The 19,821-nt window shown below is 37.0% G+C and overlaps 1 protein-coding gene across 7 annotated transcripts in view; it reads left to right on the forward strand.

Moving 5' to 3' along the window:
- The window catches only part of LOC138152591 (ATP-binding cassette sub-family A member 10-like), a 159,126-nt gene that overhangs the window by 100,480 nt on the left and 38,825 nt on the right, over positions 1-19,821 (forward strand). For all 7 annotated transcript variants that reach the window (XM_069076546.1, XM_069076547.1, XM_069076545.1 and 4 more), the window contains 6 exons: positions 4,548-4,655; positions 6,549-6,725; positions 8,360-8,473; positions 12,755-12,874; positions 17,414-17,500; positions 18,048-18,139. In XM_069076546.1, coding sequence (XP_068932647.1) covers positions 4,548-4,655; positions 6,549-6,725; positions 8,360-8,473; positions 12,755-12,874; positions 17,414-17,500; positions 18,048-18,139 — 698 coding nt within the window. The remainder of the gene's footprint in view (positions 1-4,547; positions 4,656-6,548; positions 6,726-8,359; positions 8,474-12,754; positions 12,875-17,413; positions 17,501-18,047; positions 18,140-19,821) is intronic.

Consider the following 19,821-nt stretch of genomic DNA (forward strand, 5'->3'; position numbering starts at 1 on the left):
TCTCTGTCTCTGTCTCTCTTTTTTGTGTATTCCAATATGGAACCTATAACATGTACATAAATATATATATATACATATATATATATGCTATAAGGTAAAATATAATAAGGGCGAAGAAAAGATTCAGATAAAGAGAGAGACACAGAAAGAGACAGAGAGAGAGAGAGAGAGAGAGAGAGAGAGAGAGAGAGAGAGAGAGAGAGAGAGAGAGAAATTTGCTACAAAGATTTCCCTACCATTATTATTTCATTTCTTAGCTTCCCTCATATTTTTAATTATAATTCTTCTGAGGGCAGTGAAAGAGAAAGAATATGATCAACATCAGTGATTTCTAACAGAGATGATCTGCTTCTCTTCCAATGCTTTTCTAGGACAGTCACTTGACCTCTCCGAGGCCCAATTTCCTCATCTGTAAAATGGAGAAAATAATAGCTCCTACCTCATAGGGTTCTTGAGAGGATCAAATGAGAGAACATAAATAAAGTGTTTCACAAATTTCAAAGTGTCTTGTAAATGTGAGCTATTATTACTATTAATTTTGATTTTTGGTTAGTCTGATGACTTAAATTATCTGTGATTGAACTGTTTTCCTGGTGAGTTGTTTTTAAACAGTCTAGCACACAGTATAAATACTTGTTGACTGACTGGTTGATAACAAATGCCTTACTTTTAATTCTATTTTTTCAATCTTTTGATTCCACCCTCCACTATTTCTATCTTATTGATTTCCCTTTTGTCTCTTCTAATATTTAAACTTGACCATTTTTCTAAGATGTTTATTCTCTTTTTAATGGTTTCCTCTATAAATATAATTTCAATTTTTCTTGCTTTATTTCTTCCAGGTATTCATGTATTACTTGTGGAAAATTTATTTTTATCCTTTGAGTGTCTCCTTGCAGTTGTTATGGAATTATGCTCTTGTTCTAGAATGAATTTTTGGATACCTCTGATTCTATAATGTTTCTTTATAATGGTTGGTGTCTTCTTCTTTTGACCAAGGAAATCAACTGTAAAAAGAAAGTTCCCATATATACCAAAATATTTATTCCAACCATCTTATTTCATATGTGAGGAAACTGACAAAAAGAATTTTGCAGTTATCCAATGCCACATAGTTAATAGGTGGCAGAGTCAGAATTCTGTAATTTGCTTTCTTGAGTAGCACCTTGGTCACCATGGCTGGGAGTTGAATCTTAGATTCCCTGCTCTGGGGTCAGAGCCATAGCACTGTAGCATTGTTATTGAGTCAGAAATGAGTCTAAGTATTTTCTTTTAGGTCATAGAGACAATGTTATGGCTCTGTTCTCTTCTAGGGGTCTGGAGCTATAATCCTTGCCCACAACTGTTCCAGCTGTCCTATCCTTGTCACTTGCTTTTGTGTTGAATTTTTTATCTTCTATTGGAAAGATGACCCCCTGTGGGTTACTTCTTAGCTTTCTAGTCACTAACTTAATCTGATGGCATTCTGAGGTTATTGTTGGGGAGCTAGATTACACTGCTTCTTACTACCCCAACATCTTGGGCAACCTCTTACAATTTTAATCTTTAAAATCCATGTGTGTGTCTGAACTCTAACATTCTAATATTCTCTTTATGTTCTAATGCCTTAAATGAACCCAGAATCAGGAGGTTTAGGATTGTAGTCCTAAACAATAGTAGTAATTGAATGGAAAGTGTGTACTCAAATGACTTTTCAAAAAAGGAAATCATGGGCTAGGTGGAATATAAAAGATGAAGAAGTAAGGGTTAAAGATGACTTAAGATTTCTTGCCTGAAATCAATCAGTCAACAAACATTGATTAAGTGCTGACCACATGCCAGGCACTTTGCTTAGTTCTGATTTGTAAAGACAAAAGTGAATAGTTCTCTTCCCTAAAGGAATTCACATTCAAAAAAGGAGAAGATATGTAAATAACTACATACACATAAGAAATATGGAGAATAGATGGAAAGTAATGGAAAGTAATGTGAGGAAAGAACAAGCAGCTAGGAAGACTGGTCTTTTGCAGAAGGTGGAGCCAAGACTTGAAGGAAACCTAGGAAAAGGTTAGGTGATACAACATTCCAGACATGGAAGACAACCTTGTGTTGGTCCTGAGCAATAGCCATAGGGATGAAAGAATACAACTGGGGGTTGATCATGTTACTTCTCATTCGTGGGCTCTAGCAGGGTAAGTATTTAAGTCAATAGATAGGATCACTTCTACCTCTTAATTTTCTTAGAATGCTTTATCTGAATCTTTTCTTCACCCTTATTATATTTTACCTTATAGCATATATATATATTTATGTACATGATGTACATGTTATAGGTTCCATATTAGAATACACAAATCATGCTGTTTTTTATTTTTGTATTTCCAGCACTTTGGAACATTACCATGCTTGCATGAGAGCACAACTGTGGTAATTTTTGGTTCTTGAATTTATTCCTTTTGCCTTTCAATTTCTATTTCACCCTCTGGTTCTAGAATATCAGGGCAGTTTTCCTTGATAATTTCTTGAGAGAGGATGTCTAGGCTCTTTTTTTGATCGAGACTTTCAGGTAGCCCAATAATTTTAAAATTATTTCTCCTGGATCTACTTTCCAGGTCAGTGGTTTTTCCAATGAGATATTTCACATTGCCTTCTATTTTTCCATTCTTTTGGATATGTTTTTATAATATCTTGATTTCTCATAAAGTCATTAGCTTCCATGTGCTCCAATCTGATTTTAAAGAAATTATTTTCTTCAGTGAGCTTTTGAACTTCCTTTTCCATCTGGCCAATTTTGCTTTTTAAGGCATTCTCCTCATTGGCCTTTTGGACCTCTTTTGCCATTTGACTTAGTCTATTTTTAAGGTGTTATTTTCTTCAGTATTTTTGGGGGGTTTCCTTTAGCAAACTGTTGACTTGTTTCTCGTGATTTTCTTGCAGCACTCTCATTTTTCTTCCCAATTTTTCTTCTACTTCTCTTACTTGATTTTCAAAATCCTTCTTGAGCTCCTCCATGGCCTGTGACCAATTCATATTTTTCTTGGAGGCTTTTGATGCAGTTTTGATTGTCTTCTGGTTCTATGCTTTGATCATCTTTGTCACCAAAGAACTATTCTATAATCTGATTTCTCTTACTCTGTTAGCTCATCTTGTCAGCCTTTTGACTTTTGAGTTCTTTGTCATGGTAGAACACTGCTTCCAGAGTGAAGAGTGCTGTGTCCCAAATTTCTGGGGTTTTGCACAGTTGTTCTCAGAGCTTCTTCTAGGCACCTGCCTCAGAACTGTGAGGACTGACTCTCCACAGCCTCAACAAGCTCTGCCATGCCAGTATTCCTCCTCACCCCAAGGCCACCACCCAAGACTGCGACCCAGATTCAAACAGGGCAAAGAAAGAGAATCCTGCCTCAGTGTAGCAAAGAGAATCCTGCAGTTGTGCTCTGATCAGTCAGCTTGGTCTCCCCACCGTCTGTGGGCCTGGAGTGCTGGAAGTAACACTGAGGGCCAGTGCCAGATCACTTTCTTCTCCCACCCAGGTCCAACAGAGTTTCCCCACTTTGATGTTTTGGGTTGAGAAGTCTGGAAAGTGCCATAGCTGCCAGTGATTTAGTCCCCTGAGGTCTGTTCTGACCATTCTGTGCCACTGGTCTATGCCCATGCATCCCACTGGGACTGTGCTCTGCTCCTAGCCCATGTGATAGACCCTTCCTGTTAGCTTGCCAGGTTGCCTTCAGTGGGAGATTTGTTTCACTCTGTCATTTTGTGGGTTCTGTAACTCTAAAATTTGTTTAGTCATTTTTTGCAGGTATTGTAGGTTGTTGGGGTGAGAGCTCAAGCAAGTTCCTGCTTTTACTCTGCCATCTTGGCTCTGCCTTCCTATTTCTTTTGTCTTCATGGCTTCCTAAACCTCTGTAGAAGGAGGATAGAGGCAAATGTGATGTATATATTCTCTGGGTAGCTATGTGCACCTGCAATCACATACTTAGGTTGCTCCAGTATGTAGGTGTGACACTTATGAGAAAGGGAAGCTGAGAGAGGATAAACTTTGTTGAAAATTCAGGCTAGGAGTTGTATAATGATTCTGCAGGCAGAGCTCCTTGTTTCCATTGGTAACAGAGGTGAAGTTTTATAATGTGGAGATATTTTTACCCTACTTCAAGTCTCTTCTATATATAAGTCTCAGCTAAAATCCTAATTTCTACAAGAAGTTTTTCCCAACCCCCTTTTCCTGTTAATGCCTTCCCTCTGTTGACTATCTCCTTTCATCACCATCTTGTTTGCACCTTGTGATTTCTGTTTTGTCTCTCTAATTTAGTCTACAGTTCCTTGAAAGTAGGGATTTAAAAAAAATCTCTAACATTTTTAGCATAGTTCCTGGAACACAGTAAGCCCTTAATCAGTGCTTGACTTGATTTTCCCCAAATGTAACACCTTTTGGACTTTTTGATGGAGAATAAGTTGTATAATTTTGAGTATTTTTATTTTTTTAAATAAAAAATTAGTAATTACTTATGATTTTTCTGATTTACTGCTCACAATTTACTAACTTATAATATTTATTCTTCACTCTTCAGGATGATGTATCCATAGGGGTTGGTTTCATGGAGGCATCCTTTTTCTGCATGTTTATTGCAACCAGCATTTCTCCTTATATTGCAATGGGCAGCATCAGTGATTATAAAGTAAGCATGATTAACTAAAATTTGAACTTTTTTTTTTAGTAATTGTAGTTGTAATGTTTTATAGTCATTGATATTCTCCTTAAATCATCTATTAAAGTTCATTTATGGAACACTTGGTACAGCTCTCATTTATATCTGTCCATGGGTTTGATTAACATTGTTTTAAATGGTTAGATAAAAGATTTACTAGCTATCATATTTTTAATGCAGAAAATTCTCTCTATTAAAAAACTACAATAAAAATACACTATCTTCAAAAGGAAGACTGTTTACACAGCCCCACATTTTCATGCATGAAATTTCTTGAACTGTTAGATATCTATTTTTCATCCCATAGAAGTTCAAACTAACTGACCTATTCAAATTCAATATCGCATTTAAGAAAGATTTAGAGACTTTCCTAAGGACACAAAGGCAATTAATAGTAGAGCTAGATTTAGAGCCCAAGTCATCTGATTCACAGCACAAGACTTTTCTTCCCATTATATCATTTAGCTCATTGTAGAAGGAATGTCTCAACCATTTTTAGACTTGTATGGTATCACCACTCCTAGACTCCCCTTATGCTTCCACCAACTTGAGTGATGTAAAAAGAAGTAGCATTACAAGGTCATAGCATGTCACATGGCAACACCTGTGAGATCCCAAATTTCTGTGGCATGTTAATGGTTTGGAAATGTGGAGATCTGACAACAGATCACCAGGAGGAACCTCTGAGATCTATGGCTAGAGTAGCTAGTGTTGCCATCTAGCTTGAGTATGAAAAGTTGATGATGCTTTTTCTGCAGGCATGGAAGAAGGATTTTCAGAGACTAGCTAGAAAGCATAACCACAATGGGTCATAGAGGTCTAGAATGAGAAAAGAGAGAGTTATTTGTGGAGAAGAGATCATGCTGAGCAATGGAAGGACCTGTATTCAAAGAATGCTTTTAGACCTGCCCCAAATTCCTGACATTCGTTTATGGAATAAATGAAAGAGGAGTTTTCACATTCAATGTCCCAGTGGGAACCAAGAGATTCACAGCAAGCAACAGAACAAAGTAAAGGAGTCGAGAGCAAAGATGAGGCACACAGTATTTATTTTGTTCCCACAATGCCTTTCGCATCTCTGCATTTTTGCATGCTTATAGATGGGCATGACATTAGTTCAAATCCTATCACCTTTTACCCAGAAGTACCTTCATAACTGGTCTTTCTTGTCTTCTCTGTCTCCTTTATTGGATATATTTTTCATACAGGGGACATTTTCATTCCTTAATATGTAAGCCTGACTATGTCACATACCTCCTACTCCCTACTCAGAAAACTCTAACAGTTCCTTGAAGGTTACAATACAAATGCTTCAGCATAGAATTTAAGACTAATCTATCTTTGTTCACTTGGACTGTATTTGATTCTTCACCTTGTCCCGGGCTCTCTGTGATTTGAACGGAGTCATCAGTAAGTAATTTTCCTTAATCTCCAGCTATCGAAATACTTTTCTTTTTCACCTTCAAGGCCAAGCTCAGGGGCCGCCTACTCCATGAAACATTCTATGATCTACATACCTCCCCCTCCCCACTGACTAAATGTGATCTCTTTACTCCTCAATACCTCACATTTCCACGAAGTATTTCCCTCCTTTTTTTCCCCTTGCCCCTGGCACTTTCTACCTTTTATCATGCTTATTTGTTTATTTGCCTTATTCTATACCTCAATCCTCAAGATTACAACTCTTTGAGGGAAGGGGCTATGCTATTTTGAATTAATCTACAGTTTGGTCCATATAATTTGTCTAAGATGTATGCAGCATTATTTTAGAAATGCACATTTTTTTATGTAACTGATATTGTTAACATTTCTCTAAATTTCAGTTTTTAAAACCACTTTGTATCTCTTCTATTTCTCTATCAGATGAAAGCTCAGTCCCAGCTATGGATTTCAGGACTCTACCCATCAGCATACTGGTGTGGGCAGGCACTGGTGGATATTCCTTTATATTGCTTGATTCTGTTTTTCATGTATGTCATTAACTACCTTATAAACAATACAGATGAGGAATGGCCAACAACTTTAATCCTGTTTGCTCAGGTAAGTCATAAAATTTAGAGAACAAAGAAATTTTCATTTGAAAGTCTATGATTTAAGAGCTGTACAATCAAACAAATGTTCAAGAATGTTTATCATACAGAAAAGAACTGGAGCATACTTTTTTTTTTTTTAAGCAATCAGGGTTAAGTAACTTGCTCATGGTTACATGGCCAGTTATCTCTGGGTGTGATGCTGAGTGTCTGAGCCCAGGACTCGATCTCCAGGTCGTCCCAACACTGGAGCCGGTGCTCTCACTCGCTGAGCCACCTGGCCACCCCTAAGCAATTGGGGTTAAGTAACTTGCTCAAGGTTACATGGTCAGGTGTTTCTGGGTGGGTGCTGAGTGTCTGAGCCCAGGATTTGATCTCCAGGTCTTCTCAACACTGGAGCCGGTGCTCTTACTTGCTGTGCTACCTGGCCACCCCTGGAGCATACTTTTACTATACAATTATTTTTTTCAAAAATCAGTTAGCAAGTTTTTATCAAGTGACTATTAGACATTATGCTGACACTATAGAAACAAAGAAAAAATAGTTTCTTCTCTCAATCACCTTACATTCTGACAAGGGACACAACATATAGGTGTATATAGACAAAAGGATGGATAAGGCAAGGAGTAAACATATATGAGAGTTAGAGGAAAGAGCAGAGTGAGTTGGTTAGTTAAAGGGTAGAGACTGGGAATGGAAGAGAGTGTAATTAAAATAGGAGTAATGGCCTAGCAAAGTACCGAGGGGTGGGGATCATGGAAGCTCATATGTGGATGGTAAAATCAAGAGTATGACAATCCTTATGTGTAGCTGAGTTGGAGTAGCAAAGTAAATCATAAGAGTTGAATAAATTGATAAAATGAGAGATTATGGTATTTGAAGAAAGATCAGCTTGCATACTGAAGTTCCTTAGAATAACGGATAGGGTTGGGCTGAAAAGGAAGACTACAAACCAAGAATTGAATTGAGAAAGGAAAAAGAATGACCTGGTAACCAGTAAATAATATCCACCATGATTTGGATTGGGTAACAAATTTGTATATTATAACCATCAAAGGGTGAGAAATAGCTGAGTGATGCTGGCAAAAGTGAAGTCTAGAACTGAGAGTAGGGAGCAAAGACCATTCTAACATACCTCCTAACCCTCTAGAACCAGTGTGCCATATCAGAACCAAATAGGAGAGAACATGCAGCTTCTCCTGGATGACCCTAAATTGCTGACCATCTGTGATTGCCAGAAGATACAGAGAAATTAAGAAGTCAAAAGTGAAAGGAAGCTTGTTAATAATAAAACTGGATTTCCACATGGCACAGTGGAAGGGGCAGATAGATCAGGAGTGGGGCACTGGAGACATAGGGTGATGGTGAATGGGGATTGGGGAGTTGAGTTTTGAGGTTTACACATAGGTGATGTGTGAATTCTGCATTATAGTGACTGGAATAGGGAGGTGGGGAAGGAGTTTGCTAACCACAGAGGTAAACATCTGAGCAGAATAATTTTTCCATGCCTTGGCATGGTCTCTGTGCCACCTTATGTCTGTCTTACAGAATACCTCCTGGCACATAGTTCTTAGAATTTGACATATGTTCCCCGATAGCATTTGCCTTTCTAGTACTTAATATATACTTTTTTGTTAATTTCAGATTGTGTGTACTATTGGTTATGCAGCATCTGTTGTTGTTTTCACATATGTGATTTCATTCATTTTTCGTCAGAGAAGAAAAAATAGTGGCCTTTGGTTTTTTTGCTTTTTTATTGTAAGTACAAAACACACTGTATGTTAAATTTCATTTTTTACCTACAAAGCTAAATATTGTCTTTTTCATATGTGTAATGAACTATAAAATTAATAGTATTTCACAAAATATTTGTATTACAATTGGATCATTTTATAACCTCTGATTTCTGTCTGTATCTTTACCTATTTCTCTTGGTATCTATTCATGTCTTGAACTCTTTTGTTTCATTGAAAAGAATAGAATCAGACTTTTAGAGAACTGGACAATACTTGATAAATGATTTAATGCAGACACTTTTTATTTTATTTTATTTGCTTTTTGGAGGGGGAAGGGCAGGGCAGTTGGGGTTAAGTGACTTGCCCAAGGTCACAAGCTAGTTTTTGTGTTAATTTTTGGAGGCCAGATTTGAACTCAGGTCCTCCTGACTCCAGGGCCAGGGCTCTATTCACTGTTCCACCTAGCTGCCCCCACTTTTTATTTTAAAGACAAAGAAATTGAGAAACAGACATTAAATATGCTTATCTAAAATCATGAGTATGGTTGGTGACAAAACGGTTTAGGATTCCAAGGTCTTTAGAACTTTTATCAGGTGCATCACACTTTCTCTTATGTTTAATTGTATAAGAAGTACTTTTATTGATTCATAATTTTAGCAAATCTCTTTATAATTGGGCTTCCAAAGGAGCTTGGGACAATTTGCATGTTTCTTTATAAGCATAAATGTGACTCCTAATTGGAGAAGAAATGTTGAGTGCAATATGACACTGAGTACTTATATAAGGGGTGGAGGTGGTGCCAGAACTTTTTGGAAGAAAGATATGTATTTTAATAACCTCTTTAGAAGAAACCCATGGAGAAAGAAAGAAAGACTTCGGAAGATGAAGATGTATAAAGGAAGCCAGATCCTTGGTATATCTCTGATTTATAATTTGTTCCCCTGTACGCTTTGGAGACTTTCCCTTGGGTTAAACCAAACCCTGTCTTTTGTTTGAACTGAGATCTCATCTGGTTCCCATTCAAAGAATTTCCCCACTCATGTATTTTCTAGTATATTCTAATCTGATTTCTGTTTTTGTATACTTGGATACATAGGTTTATTTGTAACCATTTATGATAGTTTTTTTTCTGTAGCCAGAATTTTATGGGAAAAGGGCAAGTAAGGAGATGTAAGCTAATTTCTAGATAAACATTATAATTTTCCTGTAGATGGATTTCCACATGTAAGCTTTGTATAAGTATTAAAGGTCCAGGGAAAGTCCAACTCATATTCACTCTACTGAGTCAGATTCAGAAAGTAAGTTACTTCTCTGATCTCTCTCCAAAGAATTGCACACGGGGAAAGAAGGAATGATAATGAGACAGCCAGAGTATTTTGCTGGTTGCCTTGCAATGTCAAAAGAAAGTGAAGAAGTCTTCCAGCAATTGGGCAGAAGACCCATGGCAAAATTATGCAGGGTATGGGCAACTTCACATAGGATTGGTAGGCATGTATGGTTTGAGCTGTGATCTCCCCCATTAAAGTCAATGTCCAATTGTATTTGAGGAATTTTCCTTAAAAGTTAATGCAAAGGACTTCTACTTCTGTTCCTAAGAGATAAGTATAGACAACAAATAAGATATGCCTTTTGTTGAAAGTCTACAAGGCACTGGTATCAGTTATTTATGATTAGTCTATCAGTCTTCAATTTCTACTCCTCCCTCCCAATATATTTCATAAATCCACAATCTTAGGAACTAGATGGGTCTGTAACTTATGACTATCACTGTGTATGGGCCCCCAGAATTATGCATATGCTGTGGTTAATTTCCAAATATTATCTGTTATAGTGGGATGATAAAATCCCTTGAGAGTAAGGTGACTACAAAGAAATTAGACTTCTGTTCCAGAAGGTGGTGGTAGTAAGACCATTTTGTCAGGAAGCTCCAAATATTTTGTGGAAATGGGGAGTATGAATGATATTCAGATGAAACTCAGAGGAAGGATAATCAGAATGGATATCATTTTATAGACAGTAAACTCAGAGTCTAGTTATCACTTTAGCCTATCTCTTTAATATCAACATCTCCTTTGGTTGCAGAAACCACTTAGTTCTTGCAAAAATCACATTGGTTTATTTGTCATAATCATAGAAGAGCTGTAAAAGATGAGGATTTTTCAGAGTCACTTCAAACAATCACAGAATTTGAACATTATAAGGGAACTAGGTGGCCACTGAGTTCAACCCATAACAAAAAGAAATCCCTGCTATACCATACCCAACAAGGGATAATTAGGCCTCACTTGGAAGAAATGGAGCCCACTGTCTCTTAAGACAACACATTCTTTTTTGGGTCAGGTCCAATTATTAGGAAGTTTTTCTTGGCATCTTCCTCAAATTTGCCTTTTTGCAACTTTCACCTAATGTTCTTTCTTCTACCCTCTAAAGTCAAATAAAGCAAGACTGATTCCTTCTCCAGATGACAGCTCTTCAAATCCTTAATTTCAATAATCATGTTTTCCTTCAGTCTTCTCTCCTTCACACTGAACACAACCAATTACTTCAAACAATCCTCCAATTTCAATGGCCTCAAGGCCCTTCACCATACTGGTTTCCCTGCTGTAGGGATACTTTCTAATTTATGGATGTTCTTCCTAAACTGTAGTGTCCAGAGCTGAACACAGTACTCTAGATATAGATTAGTGAGGGCAGAATATAGTGGAATTATCACTACTCTATTCTTTGGAGGTATAATTTAACATAGTACAAGATTGCATTAGCTTTTTTGACTGCTACATCATATTGTTGAATTATATGGAGCTTGTTGACCACTAAAGAATTTTTCCCAAACAATTGCCATCAAACCCAGGCCTTCCCCATTTTATTCTTGTAAAGTTTGCATGCATTCCCAAATGTAAGATTTTACATTTATCTCTTTGAATTTCTCCTTATTAGAGTCAGATGAATGCTGAAAAAAATCACCCAATCTTTTTGGATCCTGACTATCCTGGTTTCTTCTTTATGGCCACTTCATCCCCATCTCCAAGACACATCCTGAAGATCTTTCTGCTTACTATCTAAAGTGTTATTACTGTAGCACTTATCCTTCTCTCTACCCTCTTATACCATCTCTAGAACTGCTCATTTAGTTCAAAAGTACCCCAAGGGTAATTTCATTTTCTCCTTTTATGGTTCTTTCAACAGTAGTAAATTTAATCAATCAGTCAATCAACAAGAATCAACAAGCCTTTCTTAAGTGACTACCATGTGCCAGGCCTTGCTCTAGGCTCATGGGATACAAATTCAAAGAATAAAACAAACTTTACTCTCAATTTCTGTGAAAGAGGTGAGGAAATCCTTAAGCTACATGAATTGAAGCAGCTTATGTGAAATTAAGCCCTTCTGTGAAATGAAAGTTAAACTAATGTGACATCTCCTCAGCCAATGGTTCAGAAACTCCACATATTTAACTTTTTAATGCAGTTTAGAGATTTTTCAATGAATTAATGCTTATGAAGTACCTATTGTGTGAAGAATTCTGCTAGATTCTGAAATAAAAATGGCAAAAATTAATGAAAGGGTCCCTTGAGTTCAGCATGGGGCCACCCAGTAACTTCTGCTTGCTTACCAGGAAGTTTTTAGCCCTTGCAGTTCTTATCCTATTCTAATCTATCCTATGCTTTTCTACTGTTCCTGTATCTCATGCTCCCCAGGTGCAGGGCCACCTCCATTGTCTTGTGTTATAAGTAACTCTCACACTTCTCCAATCAATCTTACCGAAAAAGTTGAAAGGTGATACATCCCCTAAGTTCAGCGTCCAGCATGGTACCTCTACTCAGCCTCAAACTGATGGGTCTCTGTGCCTTGTTTCTATAGCTAGGATTACTCCAGTTGTTCTACCCTATGTAGGCATCCTGGTTCCTGACTGTCCAGCTCAACCCTGAACTCTCCTCTGGAGGTCCCCTCTATCCGAGTCCACCCTAGCCTTTCTCTTTGACTCAGTGCTTCCCTGAGACAGAGCTCCCAGAGCTTTGTTCTGCTGCACTGAGACTAGCTTTTTTTTTTTGCCTTCTGAAGTCTACTCCAAGTTGTTCTACCAGATGCTTAGAAATCTCCCCTCCTTCCAAAGAATATGCTTCTCATTTATAACATTCTTCTAGTGTTTTATCTGAAGTCATGTATTCATGGAGTTGTAACTTTTTTTTTCTAATTAATTAGTTCATGGAACTAATTGATGACACTAGAAAGTATACATCCACTTGTACTCTGTAAATAATTGAAAATCGTATATGATTCTAACCTATTTGCAATTATCTTTCAGATCTCTATGTTCTTATTTGGCATCCTATTTTTAAACAATTTTGATTTACTTATCATGCTCCCTTGCATGATATTAGTACCTTTGTACACACTGGTTGGCTGTCTAATACTTTTTTATGAGGTAAGCAATACTATTACTTGTCCTAGGATACTGAAATATATGGTTATTTGAAAAAGCTTTGTTCCACACAAAGTTTTAAAAACAAATGTTAAAAAATTGTTGTTACATGCAACTGGGAAATAAGATACACATGCAATGGGGTATAGAAATCCATCTTACCTTACAAGTAAGTAAGGGGCAAGGGGGCAAAGGGAGAGATGGGGGGAATATAAGAGAGGGAAGACTGGGGGAAGGGGTAATCAGTATGTTTGCCATCTTAGGGTGGGGAGGGCAGGGGACAGATGGGGAGAAAATTTGGAACTCAAAATCTTGTGGAAATGAATGTTTAAAACTAAAAATAAATAAATAAATTCTGGGGGAAAAAGAAAAAGCTTTGTTTCACATGGGAAGATATGCATTTTATAAAATCTTAAAATTTTATAAAATATTGTTCAGTTCTGTCTGACTTTGAGACCTATTGTGAGCAAGGGATCATGTTAGAAAAGGAAGACAACAAGAATTTATTAAATGTTTGCTATATAACACATGCTTTAAAAATATCATCTTATTTGAACAACCTTGGGAGGTAGGTATTATTATTGCTCCCATTTTACAGTTGAGAAAATTGAAGCAAACAAAGGTCAAGTAGCTTACTCAGGGTCACATAACTAACAAATATCCGAGGCTGAGATTTGAACTCAGATTTTCTTGACTCCAGGCCCAATGCTTTATCCATTGCATCACTCTAGTTGCTTCACAGAAGAAACATATGAAGTTTGACATTTCCTAACTTAATTGCCTTTCCTTACTTGTATGGGAGAGGCCAAGCTCTTATACACCTGGAAAAACTCTAATGGTATATGCAGATCAGTGGAAAATCTATTTCTGTCTGTAGAGATGTAGAGGCTAGAGTATAGCTAAATAGTTTCTTCACTAATATACTTTCAGTGGCTATGAAGGCATATGTCTATGGAAGATCAGTCTTACCAAAAGGCAGCATGACTGTCCCCTAGTCTATTGTGCTTTTAGGGACACTAGCAAGTTTGCATTACCTTCTCCTTATCTCTGCCATACCACCATCTACCACCACTACCACCATGACACATACACCATTTCACTGATGACTAAAATTTTACATTTAGAACAAATTTATTACTGTGCTTTAAGATTTGTCTTCCCTTGAAGAGATGACATATTAAGGTTCATTAGTCACAGAATCAAAAATTTTTAGTTGAAGCAGATTTTATTACTGAGAATCCACTAGTACAACCCATACCTGAATAACTCTCCCATCTACAATGCACCAACAAGAAGTCGCCCAACCCAGCTCCCTCAGCTTAGACATTCTGGGTGTTCAGGAGGTATAGCAAACTGGTGTAAGGGTGTGCTGAGCCCTTTTCAGGGTTGTTCATCCACTTTTGGTGTCCATTTGATTCATCCAACTCTTACCTGTGGCTCTAAGAAATTATGGCATGCACAGCAGTCACACCCTAAATGAGAACAATTTGTTCTAATGACCATGAAGGTTGCTGAAGCAGGCTCTGTGGAATTCTTAGAGTTAGGTCAGGCACTGAAATCACCAAAGTCATTTGTTGCATCTGATACCATCACTGTCTTGATTTTTGTCCCACCACTGTACTTTGATGACTCAGGAAGAAGGAGGCTGACAACTTTGTGTAGCTCTGCCTCACTTAAATCCAATTCATGCTTGAGTCAAGACATTACCCATGATGTCATTGGTCTTCTTTGAAAGTTGAAAGAGCAAGGCATTGTGCTCAGCACTAGGAATCCAAAGACAAAATGAAAAATAGTTCCCCCCCCTCAAGGAGTTTACATTTTATTGGGAAATCCAACATGTAAGTATATAAATGATAATTTCAGAAGAAAACAATCACTAACAAAAGGGATAAGAAACAACCTCAGAAGAAAGCTAGGAATTTTAAGAGGGAAGTCTAAGGAAGAAGTATATTCCAGGTATGGGGGGGTGGGGCAAAGAAACTAGGGAATGGAAGATGGAATGCTGACATAACTTGTTGGCCAATTTCACTAAATTGTGAAGGAGAGTGTTTAAAATAAACTCAAATAAAGACTTGGGTCAGATTGTGAAGTGTTTTAAATGCCATCTAGGTGGCATAGTAGATAGACCATTGGACCTGAAGTCAGGAAGATCTGAGTTCAAATCTGAGCTCAGAGACATACTATCTGTGAGACCCTGGGCAAGTAACTTAACCTTTGTTTGCTGTAGTTTCCTCAACTGTAAAATAAGTATAATAATATCACCCACCTCTCAGGGAACTTGTGAGGATTGAATGAGATAATAATAATTATAAAACACTTAGCACAGTGCCTGGCAGATAGGAGGTACTTCATAACTGTTAGCTAATATTATTATTGTTCCAAGTTCAGGAATTTATATTTTATCATAGAGATATTAAGGATTCAAGGAAGATTTTTGAGTTGGAGAATCATATGTTTAGCATGATGAAGTAGGAAACATGCTTGACTTTTCATCATGGAACCAGAGTTTGAATCCTATATCTGCTACTTACTACTTCTATGACCTTTGGCAAGTCACTTAAACTCTCTGGGACTCAGTTTCCTATTTTGTTGAAAGTAAAGGCATTGGACTAAATACTGTCTCAGGTCTCTTCTAGCTATAGATCTGTAATCCTTTGAGATGCACTCTAAGGTTATTTCATAGTTTATAAAGTTCTTATTAGATTAGAGAGTTACCATTAGCTGGTAGTTCAATTCGTTGTAGCAGCTATGGGAGAAAAGAGGATGGATTCAGAAAAATTCATGTAGGTAAAATGGACAAGAAATAATTATTTGTTAGATCTGGATGGAAAAGGAAAATGAAGACTTGAGGATGAGCAGAGTTTCAAATGTGGGTGACTAGAAGGATGATAACCTCAACAGAAATAGAGAAATTTGGAGGAGTAGTGGGTTTGGGGTGGGGGTGGGGCAGGTAAGAGAATGAGCCTTTTCTCAGAATGTCTCAAGTTTGAGATGTCAACAAGACATCCAGGTAATATCCAACAAGCAGCTGGTGATTGAATGATAATGATGATAATCGGGAGATAGGTGATGAGTGGATACATTGATTGGTGTGAAAAATAATTTGCTAGAGGTCATTAGTGAACCAATGGGAATTGGTGAGGTCACCAAGAAAGATTGTTAGAAAGTAAAGAGAGCAGGATATAGTACAAAGCCTTGGAGAACACCCACAGTGAGGGTATAGAACATGAATGATTATACATTAAAGGGGACTGGAAAGGAGGAATCATACAGGTGGGAATTATAAATTTAAGAATAGATGACAGTGTATAATTGAACTTATTGACTTCAGGGTCAAGATTGCAAAGGATCTAATGTGAGGCCAGATCAATAGTGTTGAACCAAGAGAGCAGGAAGAATGACTTGAGTTCATGGCAAGGATAAAGTATAGGGTGAGGAGGAATCAGGCAAAGGGAGAGGTGGAAAAGCAGAGTTTATTGTCAGATAAAGGAATTTCAGAATTGTAGAACCTAGAGGTGGAATACTTGTGGATGATGGTTAGTTCAAAGGTATGACCACTGCTGTGTGTGACTGAGATTGAGTAGAGATACATGTTGTGGGAATTGAGAAATTTGGTGAACTGAGATGGCAGGCAGTTTGTGAAGGATATCAACATGTATGTTGAAATTTCAACTATATGGCCTTGGCTTGAAGTAGATAGGAAGACTGTTAACCTGGTACTTAATTCCTTGAGAAATAAAAAGGAAAATGAAAGTGGCTCATAGATAAATATCACCACCATCTTCTTAGGATGATATAGTTGAGATCTCAAAGGAGAAAAAGTTGTTAATTGATGGAAGCAGGGAAAAGTTCTTTAAATGAGAGTAAAGAACAATGTGTATGCCTATCCTTCCTTCTGACCCAGCATCTCTAAGATGGAGAAGAGAGAATGTGAATACAGTGAAGGGGTGGTTCAAGAAATCAGTTTTCAATGAGTTCAAGAAGATAGGATTGTGAGAGGAAGGGATTTAACATGAAGGGAAATTTGATAATGACAAAACGAAGATTCTCTAGTGTTCAAAAAGAGTGTGAATGAATTTATCACATTATTTTCTGAGATATCTCTCAGGGTAGATATAGTACTAAGAATCTTGATAGGAGGTGGCATTATAAAGGTAGAAAAGGGCACAGAGAGGGGAGAGTACATTCATCAAGGATAAACTTAACCTATTCTACAGTTTGGGCCAGCAATAGCTTCATTATTTCAAAAGCAAATGTATGATGCCTGATTCAATGTGAAAAAAAGGAATGAAAAATGGGAGAAGAGAGAAAAAGAGGAAAGATAAAGGAGGTAGAGAGGGAGAGACTGAAACTAACTGTTAAACAGACTTATTGAGAGAACAAACTCTTGCCTCTTCTTTTAAAGAATGACTTTTCCCTAGCACACAGAAAAGACCCAAGTAGAATAAGGGAAGGGATGTTTGCTGCATGAATTTCTTTTTAATTTAAACGTAAATTGATCAACAAATGAACTTCCATTTGACCATTGTTTTCTTTTGACAGCTCTCTTATAGTTATTCGAAAAATCCTGATCACCATGAAGATGAAATAAATGGAGTCAGTCATAGCAGCCTTTTAGTACTTTTAATAGTAAGAACTTTCTTTTCAAATTTGTATTCATGAGAGGAGGGGAATAATATTTACTAAAAATAATTTGGTTTTATTTGAACTGTGTAAAGCTTTTTGGAAATGTTTTAAAAATCCATGTTAATATATATTGTGTCCTAAATTTGTAAGATTTTTTTGTTATGTATATATGTACTTTATAAAAGACAAAGCATTCTCATTTCCCACCCCCATCCCCTGATTATTTGGTCTTACTAAAGTTCTAATGTAATAACCCCTTTTAGCATGGAAATTACCTTAACGCTGTGATGCTATGCCAAGTGGAACAATAGCTTTGGGAAAGACTTTAAATGTGGGATTGGTGTTGTATAAGGTTTAGTTTAGCTAAGTTTAGAGAGACTTATTATTAGGTTGTTCTCTGTGTAATGCATTTCTCTAACAACATCTGAAATGAGTTACTTTTTACATTGGTCTCCATGCTTACTTCATACCTTAAAGATCTGTGATTTTGTAAATACTTTTGCTCTTTTGTCATAGCATAACTAATGGTGGTTATCTTTCTTTTCTCTAGCCTTATCTTCACTTTTTCATTCTCCTTTTCATTCTACGGTTTCTGGAAATGAAATATGGAAAGAAATTGATGAGAAAGGACCCTGTCTTCAGGTAGACAAAAACATTCAAATTAATTTAAATAGTAAATATTTGACTATCACATTAAACACAAATAATTCAATTAAAATATTTATTAATGACTATTAGGGGACAGCTAGGTGGCACAGCAGATAGAGTGCTGGATTTGAGAGTCAGGAAGACTCATCAACTCAGACCTTATTAGATGTGTGACCCTGAGTAAATTGTCAAATTTTGTAAATTGCCTCGTTTTCCTCATCCATAAAATGAACTGGAGAAGGAAGTGGCAAATCAATATAGTATCTTTGCCAAGGAAACCCCAAATGAGGTCACAAAGAGTCAGACACGATTAAAACAATTGAACAACATTATGACCAAGTCCTGAGCAAGGTAGTATGTTGGCTATAAAAGAAAGATAAGGAATGTTCTTGAAGAACTTAAATCTAATAGAGTAAACAAAATTAACTGATAAAAACAGAATAATTAAACCCTAAAGTATGTGGTACTGTGAATTATCAGTGTTCAAATTAGTGAAATAAGAAAAAAAAGTTTCATAGAAGTGGGAGAATTTGACTAAAGAAATTGAATAAGAAGAGAAAAAGACTTTAAGTAACCATTTTAGGAAGGTGGTCACTGCAAAGGCATGAAGGTGAAAATTGATGTGACATAGATTATAGGAAAATCAAATTAACTAGTCTTTCTTATCTCTTTCCTGAGAAAAGAATCAAATTGGGAATAATTTCAAAGAAAAAAATATATGTGGTTATTCCAAAACTCTTTGTGAAGTTTTAAGCTATACATATAAAGACACACACGCAGCATATATAGCTATAGAGAATATATGTATGTATATATATATATATATATATATATATATATAATTATATATAGAGAGATGATGGGGTGCTTGGGATCTATATCCGTAACATCAATTTGTAAAACCAATTTGTAACATCAGTCTGTAAAACCAATTTGTAAAACGAATCTGTAAAATCACATTTCCCCCTCCCCAGTCTCAGAGCATTATCTCTGCCCTTTCCCCGTACCCACACTCTGCCTAGCCTCAGAGCATGAACTCTGCCCAGCAACAACTCGTGAATTGTTTATCTCAGTTTGGAACAATAACAAGCTACACCTATCAATCCTTCACAAAAGTATCTATAAACATTCCAGCTTAGGCAACTCTTGTCTCCCCCTTGTATAGTGTCCCGCTGCCCCCATGAATCCTTCAGTACCCTATCTCTAGGTTGACTCCTTGGCTGCCTCCAGGAATCCTTCAGGACCCTATCTCTGGGTTAACTCCTTAGCCTATTATCCACACACTGAGTCTCTGTTAGCCTTGGTTCCCAGACTTGTCAAACATGACACTGATGGGTGGCAGACTGGGCACTTCTCAGTTAGCCCTTGACCGCTAGCTGACTTAGTGATGTTTCAAGCCTAAAACCACACCTCCAGGTAGCCCCCGCCCCCTTGGGCTTTTTCCCAGTGAATTATGGGCAATACACCTGTGCAGTTACATTAAAAATGCATGTTCCTTTAAACACTAGCCCCACCTTAACTCCTCCCTAATCTCACCCTCTTCTCACCTGGTCAGCATAATTGACATCTAATGAATAGCCTTAACTCTTTAAAAGCTATGTCTGTGTCTTCTTTAAGCTTGCAGGTCCCCTAAAGGACTCTTGCCTGCTGTACAGCCTAACAATAAACTTGCAGGT

The sequence above is a fragment of the Petaurus breviceps genome, unplaced genomic scaffold, assembly GCF_028583685.1.
Source record: "Petaurus breviceps papuanus isolate PSGF00001 unplaced genomic scaffold, PetGlider_PUasm1.0 90925, whole genome shotgun sequence".
NCBI lineage: Eukaryota > Metazoa > Chordata > Mammalia > Diprotodontia > Petauridae > Petaurus > Petaurus breviceps.